The sequence below is a fragment of the Convolutriloba macropyga genome, chromosome 1, assembly GCF_964194025.1.
Source record: "Convolutriloba macropyga chromosome 1, txConMacr16.3, whole genome shotgun sequence".
NCBI classification, from domain to species: domain Eukaryota; kingdom Metazoa; phylum Xenacoelomorpha; order Acoela; family Convolutidae; genus Convolutriloba; species Convolutriloba macropyga.
In genome coordinates, this window is record NC_134468.1 from 9866686 (window position 1) to 9887007 (window position 20322).

At 34.5% G+C, this 20322-nt stretch overlaps 2 protein-coding genes across 5 annotated transcripts in view; one reads left to right on the forward strand and one right to left on the reverse strand.

Moving 5' to 3' along the window:
* Positions 1-430, reverse strand: part of LOC142334842 (general transcription factor IIF subunit 2-like) — a 143557-nt gene extending 143127 nt beyond the window's left edge. The window contains exon 1 of the mRNA XM_075383172.1: positions 418-430. The gene's annotated coding sequence lies outside the window, so the exon portion shown is untranslated. The remainder of the gene's footprint in view (positions 1-417) is intronic.
* The window catches only part of LOC142334816 (neuropeptide S receptor-like), a 311777-nt gene that overhangs the window by 250805 nt on the left and 40650 nt on the right, over positions 1-20322 (forward strand). For all 4 annotated transcript variants that reach the window (XM_075383152.1, XM_075383163.1, XM_075383159.1 and 1 more), the window contains 3 exons: positions 11069-11204; positions 17154-17260; positions 17870-17963. In XM_075383152.1, coding sequence (XP_075239267.1) covers positions 11069-11204; positions 17154-17260; positions 17870-17963 — 337 coding nt within the window. The remainder of the gene's footprint in view (positions 1-11068; positions 11205-17153; positions 17261-17869; positions 17964-20322) is intronic.

Here is a 20322-nt window from a genome sequence, read left to right on the forward strand (position 1 = left end):
AAGTTTTAACTTTAAGGTATATTTACCCTAAAGCTAAGGTAAATTGTCGTAAGGTAAAGTTAAACCAATTTTGGGCAAAGTAAAGTTGAGTTAGGTTCTATATCATAAAAGAAAATCCTTTTGAATTTTGTGATCGAATCTAACGAACATAAAATCTATCAGAACACAAAATCTATGACAATCGAAATTGCCGTTCAAAATTCTGTAATCAGCGCAATGAAAAAGCAATATATCACATGGCAACTTTCTAATTGGTTTGTGGGTGTACTGCCTTTTAAAAGCTACAACATAATTGAAGCTGATTCAAAATTTAATTGTAAAAATTGGAAACTTATTGCAAAAAAAAAATAAAAGAAAGCCGCTACATTTTTAAATTCACGTAAAGAGTTTTTTTTTACTACTATAGATCCAGGAAGGATTTAATAAGTTTGTTTTTCTTTGAAAAAAAATGGCTTGGCGAAGCAGAAAACATATCCAATGAAAAACCAACAGCTTAATGATAAAATTGCCTGCTTTTAGTCTCAAATTGCATCAAACTTAAAATCTTTTAAGAAGAGATCTTTCCAACAACCATTGTGAAGTTGTATGAACCATTTTTATATTGAGGAAGTTGAACCAAAGTGTTCAATTAAATCAGAGTAGTTCGTTGAGCCTTCAACATTTTAAAAATTTCGACCCGGCTCAATGAAAAACATGAACTTTGGCCAACGCAGATCATTTATCTCGCCCACCGCATCGTTTTTCAAGTTTTTCCCACTTGCCTATAAATGTTGTGACATACATATGTTTTTTAAAATAAAAAAGTAGGAATCTAAAAAGTTTTACTTAAAATTAAGAATAAAAGAACTATAGTATAAGTTAGTTGGGTTCTCAAAGCAACCAATGGAAAAATTGCTTGTTAATAAATATTGTCAGAGTTTGGATTATTCGGGTTTACGTCAAACTTGAAAAAAAAAGGAACATCCAGCTCCTATGGATAAAAAAATGAACAAAGCGTTCGAATACATTATACATTTTTTTCTTTCAGATATAAATTTTTTGTCCATTTTGTCCACTGGTTGCTCTAACATATTTTTTTTCTCTACACAACCACACACACACACACACACACACACACACACACATATATATATATATATATATATATATATATACGTATATATATATATATATATATATATATATATATATATATATATATATCAAACACTAATTGTCTTTTTGGCTAAAAAAATTGACGCTAGCAGACACTCTTTTTGTCAATGATATTCACGAGCAAAATTGTTTCCCATATCTATTTTTTGTCTGCTCTGTCCTTTTTTCTTCTGTTTTTAGTAAAATTGATAAACCAACTTTAATGAAGTTGTCTAAAACAAGTAAATTACTTAATTTTTGGAAAAAATTATAAATTGTGTTCAAAGGTATTTGTTTAAATTGGTAATGATATATCAAAAATGATCGTTTTTGATTCCAAAACTTCTTAAGAACAACGTTTTCCAAATAATGAATCTTCAATCATCAAAAGATGAACAGTGGAGTTAGCAACAAGCAGCAGGAAAGTATGGCTTCTGGACCGCCAATATTGTTTTCGAAGTGGGGTCAAATGTATGCCAGGGAGCCCTGATCATGTGACTGGATCATTTTCATCTCAAATTTACGTAGTTCAGATAATGAAAGGACTATCTAGAGTTTTCAGTGGACAGCTAATCGCTGATACTGATATCCTCCAATGGCTTTGAGAAGACGTTAGGGGGAGCATGGATAAAGTTTTCAGGGAAAAACTTTTGGTTTAAATGCCTTCGACGTACTTTTCTACTGATTTTTTATTTGGTTTTTGCCTTTATTTGTTGTTTTTTCCATAGTCATTAGACTTATTGTGATGACATATTGATTACCTATGCATGACAAATATTCCTTCTCCAATCGAGGCATACGCTCCAATTGAGAGTATTCATTGACTTCCTTTTTAGAACTATTGAATTTAATGGCTGTGAAGACTTTATAAATAATATTCCGCAATTTATTTGGAAAATTAACCGACCTTGAATTTATTTTCGTGAACTGTAAGTCACTAACGACCGGACCCCATTTTTTTCTACTTCAAACAAAATCTAGACCACGGTTTTATCCTCTAACTATTTGTGTTATAACTTCGATGCACTGGGTTTCATAATTTGTTTTCGTAATGTTAGTTTCTTTTGGAATTTTAACAATTTATAGTATTATTGATATTTGCATTGTTTTATAGAGAATTTGTCATGGGTCATACATAAAGTCTTAGGAGAAAAATATGGTTTAAATGGCTTCGACACTTTCTTCTCGCAATTTTGAGAGACTTTCATCATTGAGAGGTCCCACAGAAATCCTTGTATTTTAAAATTAACATGTTTACTGATATTATGAGGTAACTGATGTTTTGTTCTATGGACAATGTGCGTTTTCATAAAAATTTTGTGAGTGATGCACTTTAGTTTTTTTCTCTCTTCCATTAGCACAGTCGCGTAATAACAGATCCCAATGATTTTCAAATGCGGTCCAATTGAACTTAATTATTCAACCAGTGTATTTGTAGCTGGATTAGTATAAATAGAATTTGAAATAAAAAAACATAAAATTTAGATAACAGCTAATGATTTTAATGGCTTCAATAAATTGTGTTTTCGCAAGGTTTGCCATTCATTTTTCGTATTTTTTTGAGTTTTTCTTTATCTTTAGTCCATTCTTATGACTTAGTCTTACCAGAGACATGTGCTATTGGTTTTATTATGACGTTTTAGTGAATTTATCAAATTTTATTTTGTTAAAAGTTAATTATTTTTAGGACCTTCAATTATTTGAATTGAAAAATGTTGATTGATTTTTGAATTTCGTCTTATTATTTCTTCTTTTTGTCGACTTGTTATCTTAATCTTATTAATGAAAAATCCCATCTGATGTTTAGTTAGGAAAAAAATAATTCGTGTAGTTAGGGTTTTGTCTGATTGTAATTTGACCTTGTTACTAGGTGCTTTTAAACTAAGATAGAGTTTTTGCCGGGAAATTATTGTTTTTGCCTTTTGGTTTTTGGTAATGAGGCATGTCATTATTTAGTTCAATTAAAATTTTGGTGGTGTAACGATTTTTTTCAACCTCAAACATCTATTTTTGATTATCTCTTTGTCAAGTGTAAGTCAAAAGACAGTTATGTCAAAAATATAGATGAGCGGGGGTCGTAGCATAATGTGCGAACGCACATTAACTAGCCTCCTGGTTTATATATATATATATATATATATATATATATAATATCACATATATATAAGATTAGTATAATATATATATATATATATATATATATATATATATATATATGTAGATTAAGTTTTAACTTTAAGGTATATTTACCCTAAAGCTAAGGTAAATTGTCGTAAGGTAAAGTTAAACCGATTTTGGGCAAAGTAAAGTTGAGTTAGGTTCTATATCATAAAAGAAAATCCTTTTGAATTTTGTGATCGAATCTAACGAACATAAAATCTATCAGAACACAAAATCTATGACAATCGAAATTGCCGTTCAAAATTCTGTAATCAGCGCAATGAAAAAAACAATATATCACATGGCAACTTTCTAATTGGTTTGTGGGTGTACTGCCTTTTAAAAGCTACAACATAATTGAAGCTGATTAAAAATTTAATTGTAAAAATTGGAAACTTATTGCAACAAAAATAAAAGAAAGCCGCTACATTATTAAATTCACGTAAAGAGTTTTTTTACTACCATAGATCCAGGAAGGATTTAATAAGTTTGTTTTTCTTTGAAAAAAAATTGGCTTGGCGAAGCAGAAAACATATCCAATGAAAAACCAACAGCTTAATGATAAAATTGCCTGCTTTTAGTCTCAAATTGCATCAAACTTAAAATCTTTTAAGAAGAGATCTTTCCAACAACCATTGTGAAGTTGTATGAACCATTTTTACATTGAGGAAGCTGAACCAAAGTGTTCAATTAAATCAGAATAGTTCGTTGAGCCTTCAACATTTTAAAAATTTCGACCCGGCTCAATGAAAAACATGAACTTTGGCCAACGCAGATCATTTATCTCGCCCACCGCATCGTTTTTCAAGTTTTTTCCCACTTGCCTATAAATGTTGTGACATACATATCTTTTTTAAACTAAAAAAGTAGGAATTTAAAAAGTTTTACTTAAAATTAAGAATAAAAGAACTATAGTATAAGTTAGTTGGGTTCTCAAAGCAGCCAATGGAAAAATTGCTTGTTAATAAATATTGTCAGAGTTTGGATTATTCGGGTTTACGTCAAACTTGAAAAAAAAGGAACATCCAGCTCCTATGGATAAAAAAATGAACAAAGCGTTCGAATACATTATACATTTTTTTCTTTCAGATTTAAATTTTTAGTTCATTTTGTCCACTGGTTGTTCTAACATATTTTTTTCTCTACACAACCACACACACACACACACACACAGACACACATATATATATATATATATATATATATATATATATATATATCAAACACTAATTGTCTTTTTGGCTAAAAAAATTGACCCTAGCAGACACTGTTTTTGTCAATGATATTCACGAGCAAAATTGTTTCCCATATCTATTTTTTGTCTGCTCTGTCCTTTTTTCTTCTGTTTTTAGTAAAATTGATAAACCAACTATTATGAAATTGTCTAAAACAAGTAAATTACTTATTTTTTGAAAAAAATTAGAATTTGTGTTCAAAATTATTTGTTTAAATTGGTAATGATATATCAAAAATGATCGTTTTTGAGTCCACAACTTCTTAAGAACAACGTTTTCCAAATAATGAATCATCAATTATCAAAAGATGAACAGTAGAGTTAGCAACAAGCAGCAGGAAAGTATGGCTTCTGGACCGCCAATATTGTTTTCGAAGTGGGGTCAAATGTATGCCAGGGAGCCCTGATCAAGTGACTGGATCATTTTCATCTCAAATTTACGTAGTTCAGATAATGAAAGAACTTGATTAATTCCTTATTAGAATGTGAATAGCCGTTGAAACTGCTGAAAATAAACTTGGCGTGTATTTTGCAACATAACAAATATTTTCTGAGAATAATGATTTTGTCGAATGAGTAATAAAACAGAACCATTTTTATACCCTGGTATTCCTTACAGATGTCTTCAATTCAACTCTCACTTTTTTCAAATCTCGCATATACATTCACCACGATCTAAACATCTTTTTAGGTCTCGTTTGAAGTAAAACACTATTGGAGGTCCCAGAGCGCCAGTTTAAAAGCTGTAAGACTCTTGCAAGCTGGTCCAAAAACTGCTGGACTTTTCATCAATATCGCCGAAAATTCAGGGTTCTTTTGCTTTACAAAAAGCATTTGAAACAATTTTTTGTTTGTTAAACTGGTTTCAGACTTCAAATCAATCTATGGAAAAGTTTTCATTCATTGTTGAAAATTTTGCAAGAAAATTTTACAGGTATTTGATATCTGAAAACACTTTTGGTGTGTTTTTGAGATAAAGAAAATTAATTAAAATAAAAACTCAGATCAGCAGATATGACTTCAAATGATTCCAAGTCTCTTTCAAGATTTTTGATTCACGAATTTTCGGAGCCACTAAGTTCATCCTATTGGACACGCAATAAACTACATAATCATTTATTGTCTGATTTTTGTTCCGACCCACTTTAGTGGGGGAGGAACTATATACTCAAATGGTTTTTTTTCTGTTCATACAATTTTGGCCGATCGATATTATCATCGTAGAGAGCTGTGAGTGGTATCATTTAAAAGCCCGTCCAGCGTAGAATATGGAATTAAAAAGATTTTTTTACTTTTTGGTTTTCATAGGGATTTATCGAGATTCAAAATGTTGTGAACATTGGCGTAATTCAGCTGTTTTTATTCACATTTTCGGTATTTTTGACCTAATTTTCAGCTATTTTGCTGAAAATTTATTCAAATTGTTAACTGTAGTGTTAACAATTCAACAACCGTCCTCTATCTTTATAGATTTTATCTAAATAGATAGAGGACGGTTGTTGAATTGTTCGATTCGAGTTCTTTCGCTAGAATTTATGCTAAATTTTTTAAAATTCAGACTTTTTTCGGGACCAAATTTGGGACCAAATTTGCTCTTTTAGCCCACTTGCTTAAGACTTTCTGGAAGTAGATACCTTAAAACTGTGGACATATTCTTTTTAAGCTGAAACATAAGCTAGTTCTACTCCCACTTTGAGGGTCTTCTGGCATTATACTTTTGCCAGTTCTTTTTTAAATTTAAACTCGATAATTATACAAAATGCATTTTTATTATTGACAAACTAAACAATTTTGTTAAAAAAATGATCTTTTTAGCTACCATTTGAACAAATAAGTGTTTTGTTAGACGTGCAGCAATATCTGAGCTGATCTTGATCTCACCAAGGTCCCTAAGATAAAAATGATTTTAGATTTTAATTGGTCGGGACCTTTTTTTTCAAAATATTTCCACTATGTAAACGTTTTATGTAAATTACTCACAAAAAATTAAAATCAGCAGTCAAATAATGACTGATACTATTTACAATAAACGCAACCCAACAGGATTATATTACGGTTTCAGTGTTAAGCTCATGGTTTTTTGGCTCTGATCAATTCTTTTCGTAAAAATTTTACGAGCTTCTTGATTTTTGCTTTCACTTGTTATCTTTTTTGTAGCTCAATGATTTATTGTCCCCAATCAGAATCCAGTTGTCTTTTAGGCGGTATAAATGAACCTACACAATTATTTCAGTTGTTATCTAATGTCTGTTATGACTTTGAATATATTTGTTTTAAGAAAACATCAGTTAATTTTTGAACTTTGCCACTGTTTTATCTTATTTCTCTCAGCTTCGCAGTCTCAGTGAAAACAGACAGAAACCAATTTTCTGTGGTTACAAATTAATGTCCGTAACGGTTTCATGTTCAAGTAATGGTCTCTTTGATACTACGCGTTTTCATTTTTTTAAAAATTATTTTTGAGCTTTTTTGCATACTTAACGAGTTCATTATGATTCCTTGTCGAATTATCACATTTTCCACACGTCCAATTGAAAGAAAGCAAAGTAGGGAAATTGCATGGCGTTGCAAAAAGGCGTATTGGGAAATGTTAATTGTTTTTGTTGAATAGTTTATGCTTTTTGGGCTGAGACAGAGTTATCTCGCAAAATTTTATGAATTTTCGATTTTGCCTATGTTTGTCTTTCGTTTTTATGTTGTACGCCCTATACCTGATGACTATGGGTCAAAATTGCTTTCCCAGGACGTAGGACGTGTAATTGCATCTAATTAGAGATTTCAGTTTATAGCTGTTTGTTTTTTTGACTTCCGAAATGAATTTTAAAAAAAATGATTCTTTTCAACTGTATCCTTTTTGCTTTCATTTCCGTAACTTCAAGAATTGAAGCTTTTTTGTGTACTCCAAATAAAATACACGTATAGTGGAGATCAATTACCAAAACATGAATTTTATCAAGCTCGTCAGTTTAAAGTGAATATAAGATTTTCTTTTATACTCTCGTTTTTAAAACTTGACTTTTTTCAAGTTATATTGAGATTAGCTGCACTTCATCTAGATTATTCACGCAATAAACGCACGATTTGTCTTTCAATGCTCGGTGCAGCTTCAAAAAATTTTAGCTGTTCCATCACTTTGATGTTTTTCTCGTCAAAAATATTTTCCACAAAACTGTTTTTCGTTAAGAAATCGCCTTGTTTTAAATAAATTTTACATTCTTTATATTTTCTTGAAAAATACAGAAAAACTGGTTTCAAATTTCATTCATTTGATTAGTGTCTGTTGAAACAATGCAAAACTTGCATTTGATGAAGAAGGGGTATCTGGATATGTTTATTGCTTTTGTTATATAGTTTATGCTTTTTGGGCTGAGACACAGTCATCTCGCAAAATTTTATGGACTATTTTGTTTTTTTTTCCTATATTTCTCTTTCTTTTTGTTGTTGTACAACATATATCTGACAACTATGGTCCACAGTTGTTTTTTTCCCAGGACGTATAACGCAACCTAATTAAGATTTCAGTTTTTAGCTGTTTGTTTAATTGACTTCGAAATTAAATTAAAAAAAAGATTTTTTTTTCAAGTGTATCCATTTTGCTTTCACTTTCGTAACCATGTAACTCAGTCTCAATAAAAAGGAGTCTCAATTACTTCTGTCGATTTATTTATTCTCTTAGCGCTTGGTTTTACGTTGTGACTTATTGCTTCGACCGTTATTTTCATAAAAAGTATTCGAGATTTCTATACTCTTCATTTTTCATGTTTATTTTTGTTGTTATGTTCACGTTGACCTTTTATAAGGAGGAAGAACCTATGATATTAAGATGAGGACAAAGTGACGATTTACATTTCTTGCAGGAAACATCTTTTATTTATAGTGCCTTGAACAGTGTGATCTCGTACTCCTAAAATCGTTCGAAGTTTTGGCTTCATTATTTATTTGTTATTATTTTGTGGGGTCGTGACTTAGTCTCATTATTAACAGGGATAATTGAATTCCTGAGGTTTTGCATCCTAATCAAACGCTGTTTGTTGAAATCTTAAGTCTGTTATGACTTTTGAAAATATTTGTTTTCAAAAACGTATTTGGGTTTTTGAGCTTCGTCATTTTTTTGTATAGTTTTCCGGTCGAATTGTAGCTCAGTCTCTTCAAACGCAGGTCACAGTCTGTTTCCAGTCAGCTAAAACTTAATCTCTATAGCAATTTTAGCTTCAAACAATTGTTTCTCGGCTTTGTTACTGCTGTTACTACGAGAAAAATTTGAGATTTTTTTTATATTTGTCTATTTTATAGGATTTATGTTTTCTTTTAAATTTATAATAATAACAGTAAATTCAATTGGCTTGGAAATTTTGAGGATTTGAACATTAGAAAATGACATGTCTGAATTGCTTCCTATGATGATATAATTGAACGTTTTAAAGATTTCAGTTGATAACTAATGAAAGTATTAACGGCGAAAATAATTGTTTTCAGAAATAGAAACGCATTTTGAACTTCGAACTTCTTTGCTTTTTTTGTCGACCTATTAACCAGTTAATTAAGGACAGAACCCATATTGTTTCCATAGAAGCATAGGATAAATTGTTTCGTTTATGTTTTATCTGATGCGAGTTTGATTTTGTTATGATTTTTTTTATTATAGACATCGAGTTTTTGTCGTAAATAATGTTTGTTGTTTGATGTTTATTATTGTCCATTCTAATTAGTCCTATTATTAACAACGTTTATCGGCCCTCTAGCTTGGCATTATTGTATTTCATTGGTTGTTTATTGAACGATATGTATGTCTTTGGAAGTTTTCTCTCTCTTCATCATTTGGTAGCCAATTAAGTCAAGAATGTGGATGAGCGGGGTCGGAACCTTATGTGCGTACGCACATAACCGAGCCTCCTTGTTTCTTCTCGCGTGGTTTTCTACCCTCATTTTCGGCTACGGCCATGTTTATTTTGTCCAGCCCCAAACCTCCACCCTCCCCTAGGTGTCCGCCTTCTTGCATTCTGTTGATATTTTCCTACCAGCGTACGGTTTTTGTTTTCTTTCTTTAGCTGTTACACTCCCTTCTTAAGGGCTAGGTGCGCTGCCTCTTGGGCTCATTAATTTATCCACTCTTGTAATAAAAGATGCCCCAACTCTATAAATTTACTCAATCTTTTCCTTTCACTTGCAAAATTCTTGCGAGATGAGTTGACAAGCTAGCAAGAACCTTGCAAGCTTTCCAATTCACGTGTTCGAGAAAAGTGGCCACAATAGAGGAGGTGGGTGCTCTCGCCGCAGAAGCTTTGTCTTTGATTTTGCATGAGTTTGTTTCTGTGATAGCTGAACAGCCTCATGCAAAATCTAAGACAACGATTCTGCGGAGAGAGCGCACCCACCTCCTCTATCGTGGCCACCTTCTTGAACATATGAATTAGAAAGCTTGCAAGGCTCCTGCTAGCTTTTCAACTCATCTTGCTAGAATTTGCAAGTGAAAGGAAAAGAGTGAGTAAATTTACAGGGTTGGACAGTTGCAGACCAAAAAAAATCCTGACAAAAATAGCTTCGGATAAAATCTTATGATAGTTCATTTTTTTGATCTGGCATTGTCTGATTATTAGCAGACAGTCACGGACGATCTGATTTGAGTCTATTATGTTTGCGATTTTCCAATCGAACACGCACAAAATTGTTTAGAGGGATTGTTGGATGAAAACTGAATACATTCAACTCAATTTTTCACGTATGGGTTACGTTACGTGCCCGACACTTGTAAAAAAGTGAAACAGTATTGATCAGTCTGTGCAAAGTGAAACAATATTGATCAGTCTTATACAAATAGTGGAACGCTATATCAGTTTTTCATTCGAAGTATTAAAAAGGTTTCCTTTAAGTCTTCACAGAATAAACCCAGACAACATTGTTTATTAGTCTGGGCAGTCAATTTGATCAATTTTTATTCCTTACAAAATTTTTAAAATATTTCAAATTTTCAGTTAAATTTACGCTTGATATTAAAAGAAAAATATTGCACCTGCTTCTGAAGGGCGCAATTAATATGCCCACACTAAGCTGGGGGATTGAAACGGAAAAGGTTCGAAAAATTAATATCAGTTGTTATGAAATATGGAAAATTCGGCTCTTTCCCATTATAGCCTCCCCCTACGAAAACATAGCCCCCAATTGTGGTATGTTTACCAAGATGAGGGACTATAAGTTATATGACCACTAAGCTGGGGGGGGGCTATAATGGGAAAGTCCCGAATGTAAACGTAACTTAACACTGGTTTTAGTGTTGTTCTTTGGTGAAAAAACTTCTGATTAATCTTTATTGCCGAGGTTGATATGCTGGTTGCTGTTCAAGATTCTGCAGGTTTTATCAGATATGGTGTTTTCTTTCAAATTTGCACAAGCAAATAGCAACTTGTAAATATGAAAATTGCGAAAGTCAACTGCTGGCTATAGGAATTTCTGGCGTTTTAAAATCTGGAACTGCTGTGATCTGGGATTTCTATTTTGTTTTTTTAATGATTTTTTTTAAATTAGCGTTGTGTGATGTTTCAGCGTGAACAGATAATTCTCCTTTCAATTCTGTTGGCGGCCATCGTGTTCTCGAATCTGACTGTGTTGTGTGCTCTTCTGATTGGCAAACGAAGACGAAGCCGACTCAATTTCTTCATTGGTCACCTCGCTCTCGCCGGTATGTTTCGCAAAATAAAAGGTTTTTTTTCCGTTTGTGCCCCCACTATTTTATGCTCCCCAGTTGCAGACTATGTGTCATTACATAGTAAATCATTATGTAAAATATGGCACGGGCTTCTGGGGACTTTTCACATAAACTGAACCCACTAAGCTGGGGAGGACAAAACTGAAAAGATCCAAATAAAATGAACATCAAGTTCGTACAAGCAGGCTCAGCGTGAACTTGATAGTATTATAACCCTTTTTCGACTTCTTTTGTGCCGTCGATTATGTGCGTTTGCATATATAATGATTCAATAAAGTCGTTTCAATATTTTTTTACTGGACAAAAGAGGCCATATTTATGCAAATATATTGCAAAGGTTTTACTAAAAATAGCAGAATTTTTTTAAAAAAGACAGATAATTTCAAGACCCAAAGAATTTATACTTGTGAATTAGGGTTTTATCGTCGTGGAATCAAATGCATGCTACCACTGATTGATATCGACTTTTGTGTCCAACTGTAGCAATGTCAAAAGTAAACATCTTAATGAATTGAGAAAACCTTAATCTTCAACTATCTCATGCTCTCGCTGTAGAATAAGTCATGAGCAAAGCTATTGATTACTTCATTTGAACTCGTAATTTTTGATCAAAAACTCCAATTATAATTAAATCGGAAAATGTAAAAACAGCATTTTTTAAATAGGTTTGTTGAAGTATTTAAAATATTTTGCTCTCATTAGAACTTAAAGCCACCTAATTTTCCCAGTTAAAACAAAATATATTTTTTATAAATTCTTTTTATTGATTAATTCTTTTTCTAATTGAGACAATTGCTACTAAAATTATTAAACATACAGAAAAGTTAAAAAAAGTTTTTGGCAGAGAGAGTCAAAATCATATAATTTATCATTCGTATTAATTTGATTTAGAAGTCGCATTTTTCACCGGGTTGAAAGAGTATTGAAAAAATTCGCCAGTTAGATGTTCATAACTGTTGGGTTATGGACTTTTGCAAGCGGAATAAAAAGCGTTTTTAACTAAGTAAAAGAATTAATTTCTCAAAAATGAGAGAATAACAAAATGATATTTTACAGTAGAATTTAGAGATTTACAGGAGAGATCCGATTATTAGATCAAGATGGTGATTTGAATTTGGGGATGAAAAAGGACTCAAAAATCAGCTGTATATATACCCATTATCAGTGTGAAAAAGTCAAGATACAAAACTAATCTTAGCACCGTGATTTATAGTGGGGGTCGCAGGGGTTACCCAATATGGTTTGCTTCTGCAAATCAGTCGCAATGGGAACCATAAATGGAATGCATTTGCACTTTTCTAAGAATTCATTCACACTTACGGAGATATCATCATCATTTAATACATGCTGGGAAGATTTTACATCAATTAATCTAACTCTAATAATAGTTATCTAGATTCACCAATTTGAACCGAATATTGATTCTCAGCACCATTTCTTGACGATTCATTTATTTAATTTCTTTGATCAAAGTCATATTGCTTGTCTTTCTAATCTGGTCAGTCAAAACTTCTTTCTAATTCTCACTAAGTTTAAGACTATAGTTTGATCGATATTCTAACACCCCCACTCAGACTTGAGCTGATTGCGTAGAGTCTGCTCCCATCAAAACTGCTCTGAATGTTTCCACTTTCGAAACGGGTAAGGACTTTGTGAAGGTGTCTGCTGCCATTTTGTCTGTAGGGACGCAATGAATTGAAATAGTCCCATCCTCAGTCTTGTCACGAATGAAGTGGATCTTTGTCTCGATGTGCTTGCTCCTATTGTGCATGACTGGGTTTTGGCAAAGTCTGATACAACTTCGGTTGTCCTCTCCAATTGCTATTGGACGTTTCTGTTGGATGCCAAAATCCTCTAGAAGTTGTTTCAGGTGGAGTGCTTCCTGAACTGCTGCTGCCATGCCCTGATATTCTGCTTCTGATGAAGAAAGAGCAACTGTGGCCTGCTTCTTGACACCCCAGCTGAGTGCTGCGCCACGTCTGTTGAGCTTGAAGTAATAGCCCGTTGTTGATTTTCTGTCGTTCACGTCTCCAGCCCAGTCTGCATCCCTTTCCCCCACTAAATCATAACTAGCCTCTTTTATATAAGTAAGTTTTAAACCTTCTGAACCTTGAAGATATCGCAGAAGTCGTTTTCCGCACATCCAGTGTTGATTGGTAGGTGCATTCATGTGTCTGGACAGAATGTTGACTGTGAACATGATGTCTGGCCTCGTCTGTTTGGCCAGATACAGAAGTGATCCAACCAAGCTTCTGTAGATCCTCTGGTCCACTTCTTCGTCTCCGTTCTGTGCTGTCTGAAGTTTCAAATTCAAATCAGCTGGAGTTCTTGAGGGTTTGCATTGATCCATTTGAAACCGCTCAAGCATTGTTTCTATGTAGCGTTCTTGGTCGACTGTGACTTTGCCCTCTTCTCGTCTGATTCTTAGACCCAGAAACCAGTGTAGTCTCCCTCTGTCTTCCATGTGAAAGGTTGCTTCTGGTGCCTTCTTGACATCAGAGACCACTGTCATACTTCTTGATGCTACTATGATGTCGTCAACCCAGACCAAGATGAAGGCGTGATCCTCTGCCTCTGATCTTGCGACCAAGCAGTGATCGTTCCTGCTTCTGGTGAACCCCTGTCTCAGTAGGAAGTTTGCCAGCTCTTTGTACCAGTTGTTAGCAGCCTGTTTCAAACCATAAATTGATTTATTTAGTCGACATACTAACTTCTCCCCATCTGATCCGCGTTTTACAAACTCCTGTGGCTGTTCCAGATACACTTCTTCCTCGATTGGTGAGTGCAGGAAAGCAGTCTTGACATCAAATTGGTGCATCACATGGCCTTGCTTCGCTGATAGCTGAAGTAGAATCCTGAATGTCTCTGGCTTACAGGTAGGCGCAAAAGTCTCAAAGTAGTCCAGTCCTTCCATTTGTTTGAAGCCTTTCGACACATAGCGCGCTTTGTTTTTGTCCACTTGACCACTGGGTCCCAATTTCACTTTGTAGACCCATTTGCCCGGTATGACGTCCCTGTCTGTGGGTGGTCTCACTAGATTCGAAGTCTCGTTGTCTTGGAGTGCCTTCAGCTCGTCCTTCATTGCCCGGTGCCACTGGTCCCAATCGTCACCTTGCTTGGCTTCGTAGACTGTTTTGGGTTCCACATAGTCGTCCTCAGTCACAGCAAGATGGGTCCTGACTTCTCCAAAAAATTGCGGAACATTCATTGCTTGTGTCCCTCGTCTGGGCTCTGCTCTGTCCGAGTGTTCCAGTGCATCTTCATTGAAGCCAACTGTCTCTAACTGTGAGAAATCTTCTGTGTCACTGTCTTCCAATGACTCTGAGTCTCTGTAACTCCCTCTTGTTGCAGTAGATCCTTCATCTAGTGCTGTTTCTCCAACATCCGAGGCCTCATGTCTCAGTGTTGTTTCTTGAGTATTCACGCTCCCTGCGTCATGCCACTCCTCTTTTATTGCAGTAGATGTGTCCTGTCGTTCTCTGTTGTCATCATCTTGATGACCATCATCTGGGTGCCAGATTCCCAGTTCCGACCCATCATCTAGTAGGTCAGCCGTTTCTTTGTTGTCAGGGATTGAGCCCACTTCAGACTCCTTGATGATCACATCTCGAACTGCCATCACCTTGCGTGTGTTGGGTATGTACACCAGGTATCCGTTTTCTCCTTCAGTGTAACCCACAAACTTTCCTTCCAGTGCCTTGGGTTCATGTTTGCTGACTTCTCTGTCCCTCTTCCTCATGAAGACTGTGCAACCAAAAATAGATAATTTACTAATTGAAAGCTTAGGTTTTATACCTCTCATCATCTCTGCTGGGCATTTTTCTTCTCCTCGTCTTACAACCAAGTTTCTGATCCTTGCTGCGTGAAGAATTGCTGCTCCCCACATCATCTTGGGAAGTCCTGAGTCAATGAGCAAACATCTTGCCATCTCCAGCAGTGTCCTATTGCACCTCTCAGCTAACCCATTCTGTTGTGGCGTCTCTGGTATGGTCTTTTCCAATGCATGCATCTAAGCAGTACGTCTTGCACTGCTCGGGGAGAAACTCCTTCGCATTGTCTTGCCTCAGCTTCTTGGGCGTCCCCACACTGAGAACAAATTTCTTCAGGCTGGCCAGTGCTTCACTCTTTGCCTTAAGTACTGATCTGCAAACACTATGCAGAACCGGAACCCTGACAGTGACTCTACTCTGAAAGGTCCCATCACGTCGGTGAACACCCTCTCCAGCTTCTCTTCTGCTTGGGTCTCTGCCACTCTTGGTACTGGAGTCTTTGTGATCTTGGCCAATGCACACACATTGCATACATCATCGAGTTCCCCCACTGTCTCTGGTGCATTCCTGGCCACATCCGCTTGATTCAAATGACCCAATCGTCTGTGCCACTTCCTTGCACTGTCAAGTTTCAGGCTGTTGGAACTCATCTTGAATTCTAGAACGCTGCAGGGTAAGTAAAACAAATTATTTTCTTGTGTTAGTTTTACCCGAGTTCCCTTCTGGAGTTTCATGCAGCTGTTTCCTCTCTCGAAAGTGAAGCTATGTCCCCACTCCGTGCATCTTGAGACTGATAGGAGGTTTGAAGAATAGTCCGGCACACACAGAACATTTTTGAGTTCGCATTGGAATTCCCCTTTGTTTGAGGGTATGCTTGAGGGTATGCTTAGCACCGTGATTTATAGTGGGGATCGCAAGGGTTACCCAATATGGTTTGCTTCTGCAAATCAGTCGCAATGGGAACCATAAATGGAATGCATTTGCACTTCTCTAAGAATTCATTCACACTTCCGGAGATATCATCATCATTTAATACATGCTGGGAAGATTTTACATCAATTAATCTAACTCTAATAATAGTTATCTAGATTCACCAATTTGAACCGAATATTGATTCTCAGCACCATTTCTTGACGATTCATTTATTTAATTTCTTTGATCAAAGTCATATTGCTTGTCTTTCTAATCTGGTAAGTCAAAACTTCTTTCTAATTCTCACTAAGTTTAAGACTATAGTTTGATCGATATTCTAACAATAACAATTAATTTTTATATTGTAAAGTAACACTAAGAAACCAAAAGCTAAAAATGGAATGAAACACAAACAAATATTATTTGCTAAATTTCATCACATATTTGCTTTTCATTTTTTGAAATAGAAATACGTTAATTTTAATAGTGGAACCGAAAACAAATTACTTGGTTGTCGAACTTGATCATTTTGTTTTACAGATAAAGCTGAATTAAAACATTAATGAAATTATCGACAGGTTTTGGCATAGTTTCAGGTATTTCTCCTTGCACAGCTAAGAGCGTGCAAAGCAAATTTTTAATTGATTTGATGTTTTTGCACTATATTTTACCTCATTGCTTTTCATTAAAAAATATTCAAAAATCTCACAAGTTTGTAAATACTTTGTCATGACATGACACATTATTCGCCTTCGATATATTGTTATTTTTACATTGTCTACACTGCCATTGGTCGCTTTAGGTTCCCTGCCTAATTGGAAACTAATTTTGAAATTCAGTGTTTTTAAAGAAAACCTGATAAATCATTATCTTTACATTTTCTTGGCAGAGGTCTCAAGGAAATCTTATCACAAGATTCTAAGTTCCGTTTCTGTTTAATTTTTAAACAGATGGTGCTGAATAAAACATCCAGAAACTTAGAAGTTTTCGTTTGCTAAAGTTTCACACAAAAAATAAGAACATAACCTGACGAGCTCTAATGTTGCATAGATAAAGAACGGCCACAAAATTAAACCTGATTCTAATTCTAATTTGGTCTTGGCGCTATTAATGTCGTATTGACCTGACCTATCAATTAGAAGTCAGATGGGAACAGGACCACAGTGAGTTAACGAAAGCAGGTGCTGCGCTTTCAAAATTTGCTATAATGTGGATGTGAATGAAATGATGTTGTTTTTAGATCTTCTGGTTGGTCTGTTGAATGTCCTTCCTGAGCTGATAGTGAGAATTGAGTCTCAATTCTTCTCACAATACGACGTTTTCTGCAAAGTCTTTCGCACATCTATGGTAAGTATGTGTTATGATATCCAAGTGGAACGACATCTTGTTGAAAATATGCAAGAGCTTGGTGTTCATGACCAACCTTGGAATGGCTTCTTAAATTACACTGTTTATGATAAATTTTGGAGTTTTTTGCTCACACCGTTATGAAAACTCTATTTTTTGAAAAAATCAAAAATCCTTTTTAACTTTATAGACATCTTCATATCAAAACTCTTTCCTAAAATTTTTCAAGATATTTGAAGATTATCATTCATGAATTTGAACTTTTCTGATGAAAACTATATTTGTGTGAACGGTGATGTAAAATGCAGTTTCGATCAACTTTGCCACAACACAACGTTCTTGCGTTTCCAGCGGTTTCCAGACATAAAGGTTTTTTTGTGCCGTCGATTATTATATAGCATTGAGTTGCCAACTACTATTTTTTATTGTCTTGGTTTTCTTAAATAGCTTTTAAATTTGGAGCGGAGAAAAGAGAAAAAATATCTCCTCGATAGTTTTTAATCCACATTTCTAGGAGCGTAATAATTGATAGAAGGAGGACAAAATTGCAAAAACTATGAAGGCGAGATTATCCGAGACATGAACAATAAGCAAATGAATTTTTTTCAGGTTTTCGCACTGATTCTGTCTTCTAACGTGTTGGTGGCCCTTAGTATCGATCGCTTCTACGTCATCGTCTACCCTATGAAGATAGGAAACGAAGGTAGGCAAAGTTCACTTATTACGTACCTCCAACTCGTATTAACTGTTCTATTTTAAAAAGGGACTGTAAGTTACCCCTACACAGGTCGAAGTTCTCGTTCAAAATAACGGATGCTTAGACCATCAAAGACGCATCGGGGGGGGGGGGGGGGTCAGGCGAGTTGAAAAATTACACGAGGACACTACAAAATGACAGCTTAAAGTTACTGTTAAGTTACTTGCAAAAGAATGGTTCAGCGTATGCTCTACTCCAACTCCGACCTCCGAGGGTTATCTTGTAACACTATTGTACGAGTCTTACAGTATAGCCCTCTTTTTTTTTTAAAAAAAAAACCCTCATCATTAAACATCAATGATGAACGAATGATTAACAACATAAACGGCATAAATAAAGAAACGCATGTTAAGAAAAACAAGTGCGGGATGCGAAAGAGCAATCAATTATGGTGGTCAACCTGAGTATAATTGGATCAACAAATTTGTAATGCTATTTTGAGTCCTAAATAATAGATATATCCTAGTGAAACTAGCCTTAAAGAAATAAACCAAGACAATAAAGATCGTGATTTCTTGTCAAAATTTGGGTTCACTAACCAGCTGTGATTAAGTTTACATGATCAATGTTCACGTATCTTAAGATTTTTCTTCACATGTTTAAGATCTTGAAACGCGAGCAAAGATCTCGAAATTTCGTACACATCTTGGCCTTTTCTTATCAAGAATCTTTTCAAGATCACATTATGATATTTCAAATTCCATTTCACTCTATGGTCATATGTTAATCTTTTATAAATAAAAACTTACAATGCAGAACTTTCGTTTTTCATTCGTTATCCAGATCTATAACAATTAAGTTGTCTTTTTAAAGTATATATTACCAGCGCAATTTTGTGACGCAAGAATGAGAGATCGATAACTGACCTCTGAGTCATATAAATATCAATTACTCATATAAATTTGTCTCAGCCATATAAATGTCGACTTCACATAATTAAAATTGAGATTAAACTGAGTATTAAATTTCCTCATTTTCTTTGCCATTGCTAATACAGAGTACCGTTGTTATTTTGCTCTCCAAAATAGAGACAAGCTCGGTTTAAAGTTTCCTAAAAAAATGGCAGCAATCGCTTTGCAAATTAAATTCCTAGTCTTCTTAATCGAATTTACACACCCAGTTTGAACATGAATGTTTATTGTTACGAGTGTAATACATAGTTCAATTAATTTCAGAACCAATCATTTCACACAAAACGACTATAATTAGCCTAAAACTTTTTTCTTACCTTCATTGAACAATTAAGATCTAATTTAGAAACCAAAATTTTCTTGAGAGACATCGTAAGGGTAAGGGATATCATCTAGTTTATCTTCTTTTTTACAACTCATTGAGTTGCTGCACTTTTTTAATTGACCTTGGATGTTGACAAATATCGCAAAAAAAGGCGAAAAACTTGAGCAGATTCATTTAAACAGAATGAAAGTTTAGCGTAGCAAAGTCATGTTTCAAAATTTTTGTACCAAATGGATGAATTTTAGAACAATTTGACAATCTTCATCGATGACAATGCAAGACAAGTACGTGAAAAAAAGACTTGTCAGATTTTTTGCTTGATTCAACAAGAAAGTTTTGTATATTCGACTACAGATTCGTACCATCTTCAACTTAGTTTTTAATCAAAAAATACTTTTTTTCAAGAAAATTTTTAAATTGCTCTCAAACGAAGTTTGCAGTAACAAATTAGTATTGTGTTCTTTTTTGCGTTTTTTGGCTTGACAGATTTTTCACCTGACACATTTCAATTTCCGTCCACAAAAAGGTAGAAAGAGGTAAGCCCCAAAGAAATTAGATGACTGAGCACCTCTCTTAGAGCCTAATGCTTTTCTAGTCTCTAAGTATGCGATTCACCAAAACTGTAGAGGAGACACTGGGTGTGAAGGTCGGTTCTTAGAGTTTGAACCCCCCCCCCATCACCGCGCCGCCTAGACAACCATACCGTTTAACTTCACAGCCAAAGCACTCCTCAATTTTAGCATCCCTAAGCCTTGTCTCTCAACTATCGAAGCCAACCGATAGCAGGTATTTTGCGAGCAGTTAGCCTGACGCTAGTTGGTTAAGTTTCTTTCTATTATGTCTTTTAAATTTTTTATTACAATAGTATAAAACATTTTAAGTACAAAATTATACAATCTCAACTAAAATAAATATGTATTACACACTCTGGTTCAACCTTTTATCTGGCAATATTTTTTACCAACAAAAAAGTTTTAAAAAATTCGAATCCTTTCCGTTTGTGCCACCCCATCTTTGAGTGCGAATATTAATTGCATCCCACAGACGCACTTGCCGTATTTTTTCATAG